The 4,099-nt window shown below is 35.5% G+C and overlaps 1 protein-coding gene across 1 annotated transcript; it reads left to right on the top strand.

Moving 5' to 3' along the window:
• Positions 1-467: 467 nt before the first annotated feature.
• LOC113238733 lies at positions 468-2,651 on the top strand (the record flags this gene model as incomplete). Its single annotated transcript, XM_026475571.1, has 2 exons — positions 468-635; positions 1,976-2,651. Coding segments are annotated over exons 1-2 (757 nt in total), but the record flags the coding sequence as incomplete, so codon positions are not given.
• Between the last annotated feature and the right edge of the window lie 1,448 nt (positions 2,652-4,099).

Below are 4,099 nucleotides of genomic sequence, written 5' to 3'. Positions count from 1 at the left end.
AATACCAAAATAGTTCTAAACTATTTGGAACTATTTCGTTGACATCTAGAATTTACACTTTTGCTTCCGTTTCCACTAAGACTTACTTTTGACATCTGTTTCCGTTATCACACTTCCGTTGAATCACTAGTAGAAACAGTGTTTTAAATGCAACACTGAGCCGGACATCATATTAATGCCACATACCACCCTTTTTTATGAAAATGTCAATGGGTGGCGATCAATTGGCTTGTCTGCACGTTTGCCTCCTAATTAACATTAGAAAGAAAATAGTATTGAATACCCAACTCCGTCATTCATGCCAGCTAAAATAAACTGTACAGTGGTGAAGGAATTAGGTGCTACTGATGGACGGTAATGACAAAAACTAGTAGTCATAATAACAGTATATGATGGTGATGATAAGACGCACTAACTCCGCCATATACACGTAGCTTAAGTTGGTGACTTTGTATATTGCTATAAAGAATCATGTTTGTCTCTTTTCAGCTCTCGGTCCAATATTACCCCAGTTGAACGTGTTTGGCCGTCAACTGGGCATATCGCCGGGCGTGATGGGGCTCGTGACCGCGGTCCTGCCGCTATTCTGGGCTCTAGCTAAGCCGTTGTTTGGATATCTTGTTGACTATTGGCCAGTAAGTATACGCCATGTGGCTCGTTGATTTTTGATGTGTCTATAACGAATCAAAACTTCTATAGGAGGCATCGAGTATATAACCAGAAATAGAGACGAAATAAAGGCCATCCATCCCTGGCTACTCATCAGGTAAATGAGCCTTATATCACTTTTAAACATCAGCTCTCGTTTGCGCTGAAATCACAAATTAGAAAACTGAAATAGTACAGCGTCAACAACTGACCTGTGTGGATGTCTCCATATGTTCCAAAAATATTCTGTATTTATTGTAATAAAGATAAATAATATCTCTAACAATGGGGGCTGTTCCATTCGATGGTGTGCGAAAAACAGCAAAACATCTATTTACAAAACAAACGGAATCACATTTCATCGCTAATTGAATATTAAATATGTAATTTTGGAATTTTCGTCCATTACAGCAAAGCTCAAATTAAGCTGGTCGATTTGAAGTGAAACAATTGACGACACCCGTCAAGTCGTCAATTGTTTCGAATTCGGGCTGGCCAATCGGAGCGCAGTTGTCACAGAATTGTTGTGGCAAAATAGTTTTCAAACAAATTATATGACAATTCGTCTCTATTTCTGGTTATATACTCAATGGAGGGAAGCAACCTCGAACCGAGGTAAAGATGCAGTGTACTGTGTATTATAGTATCATAACTACATTTGATTCTCTTGTTGTTCGTGAGAGTGTCGTTGCAGCATCGGTCTGTACAGTCATGGTAATAAATGAACTATCACTGCTGGTTGAAACGATTGAAACGTCTGTCATTGACGTAAGAGCCCACTCTTAGTTCTGCCGTCTTTTTATTTTAAGGATATATATTAATAACAGTGTGATGTAAAGTATCATAAACACAATAATATTTCTAGTTAGTATTTTAATTAGTTAAATTATTCCTTTTTTGATGCTATATTACTTTAATAATATAATACGAGTATTAACCAAGACCTTGTTTGCTTCAACAAAAATCAGTAATAAACAATATATGTTAGTTTTGCACAATGCAAATTTAGTCATCGATTTTTATAATCAAAATTATTTTACAAATTAATAATAAAACAAACATGTTAAATGGGACTGTAACTTACTCCTAGCTACAAAGAACTATGGAGTATCTACATAGCCCTGGTTTGCGTTCTACCATAGCCTGTAATGGTTTAAAAAACATCAAAAATATAAATAATCACATAAGTATATACTTGAGCAAAACGATAATTAAAATTTGCAACTCAGGATTGCTTGCTTTTTGTTGATTTTTAAAATGTGTAAAAATCTAATGCAATATTTATAAAAGTAAATCCACTCATAAATGTTTTTCTTTTTACTTCCAGAATCACAGAAAGCTAGTGTTCATGTTATTAATTACAGTAATGACAGGCTCCTATTGTGGGTTATGGTTTATTCCAATGCCAGAAGAGCCACCAGAACCGAACCCTGGATATTTAGAATACGTATACCGACTCAACGATACTGTATACATTAAGAGAAATCCCACTTCTGGTATTCAAACAAATCCCAGCTATGATATTTCAAATTCCGAATTGGAAAAGTATAAATGCCACTGGTCATGCACCAATGAGACTTCATTTGAAGTTTATCTATCAAATGATACATATGTAAACACAATATATGTAGACAATGTTGACAACACAACTTGCTCGTTCTTGCATATGGATTTTGATGATACAAGAGAGGGAGAGATAATATGTATTCCTAAACAGAGTTGTAATTTACTATGTTTTGAAGATGACGGTTTGAATGTAACTAATTATTTGAATAACACTAGATTAAAACGCGGTATTGACTCAAAAGATGTGACAAACCAGTTAAAAAACGATGCCAAAGAAGAAAAACGGACAAATGACACGAAGGTTTTGGAGCAAAGTGGAGGCGATAGTTTTTACATGACAGCCGCGTTTTGGTCTTTCGTCGTTTTGATGTGTGTGGGAACGATAGCGTTTAACGTTGCGAATTGCATTGGAGACGCTGTGTGTTTCGATGTTTTGGGTAAGTTGCATTTATATTGTTTATTGTAAGTTCTTTGAATTTTATCTCACTATATCGTGATGTTAATCTTTTTTGCAATCGAATTTGGATCAGCTGTTACGTCGTTGGGTATGATTTTTTTTATATATTACCGATGCCTTAGTTTCTTGAACTCCTATCCTAAAAAGAGTTATTATTCAGGAGATGGCAAAACTTTCTATTTATTTTAAATTTCTTATCAAGGGCGTTAATTTGGATGCTTTATTTTAAGAATAAATGAAAATATGATGTGACATCTGCCTGCAAAATTTGTATATACAATCCATTTTTTGTATATCGGTAACGTTGTGCTTTAAGATAGGTACTAGTTTGAGAAAGTAAGGCGACGTTATGTCGCCAATTTATATAAATGTTGCCGAGTTACTTTTTCTTATTATCATCCTCTTACCTATAGAATTTACTATTTGTAATAAACAAACGAGTGGAATGGTATCAAGCGGCTTTAGTGCCAAAGTCGTTGTCGCCAAACGCCAAACACTTCTAAACGTAAGCTTGTATCAAATACTAAAAATACAGAAATATTTGAATGTGGTAACGTTTAGAATTACTAACGTCAAAACTGATAAAGCTATTGTCAGTACTGATGTTAATGCTGATGTTGCTGATGAAGTATAAGTATGCCGGTGGCTGTTGATGATACGAGTGTCCCTACGCAGCTGCCACTCGTCACCTCAAACCACATCTAATAAGATGTGTTTTGAAGAATACTTCAAACAGTCAATTTGTACTATTTGTAGGAAATGAAACTATTTTTCCAATTTTAAATCGCATATGTTTGTTTTTTCAAACAAACCAACGTTTCGGGCCCTTTACAAGTCCCTTGGTCGCGGTTGACTGAGGTGGTACAGTCATCAACCAGTTATTAGTGATGAAGAGACTCAGTCTTTTAAGGCGTTTTATAACGACTCGACTCAATTTTACAGGACTCGACTCTAAAATTAAGACTACTACCTTAGAATAATAACGCATAGAATGATAGTTTCATATCAAACGAACTGTCACAAGTGAGGCAAAAACCAAATTCATGTAGGCGTAAGCAACTTGTAACTACGCTCGTCGGCACGCACACAAATATACAAATAATGATGCCATGGAATAACATTTCCCTCAAAAGTGGGGAAATTGTATCTTGCTTAACTCATCATTAAGTTAAAGGTGCCTACAGATTTGCCCGACATTGTCGATCAGGTGCCTACAGATGTGCTCGGTTTTGTCGATGAAAAACGAATATAGCACTTATTAGTAAATCCAAGATGGCGGACACGATTTTTCAAAATATGCTATATGGGTATCCTTTTCGAGGTATTTGGGGATGCTCATTACGAATATGGCACTCATTTCTAAATCCAAGATGGCGGGCACGATTTTTTCAAAAAAATGCAATATGGGTATCATTTTCGAGGTATTTG

This window comes from Hyposmocoma kahamanoa, unplaced genomic scaffold, assembly GCF_003589595.1.
Source record: "Hyposmocoma kahamanoa isolate Upper Pololo Valley unplaced genomic scaffold, ASM358959v1 97920, whole genome shotgun sequence".
In the NCBI taxonomy this organism is placed as follows: domain Eukaryota; kingdom Metazoa; phylum Arthropoda; class Insecta; order Lepidoptera; family Cosmopterigidae; genus Hyposmocoma; species Hyposmocoma kahamanoa.
This window is presented reverse-complemented; position numbering and strand designations above follow the sequence as displayed.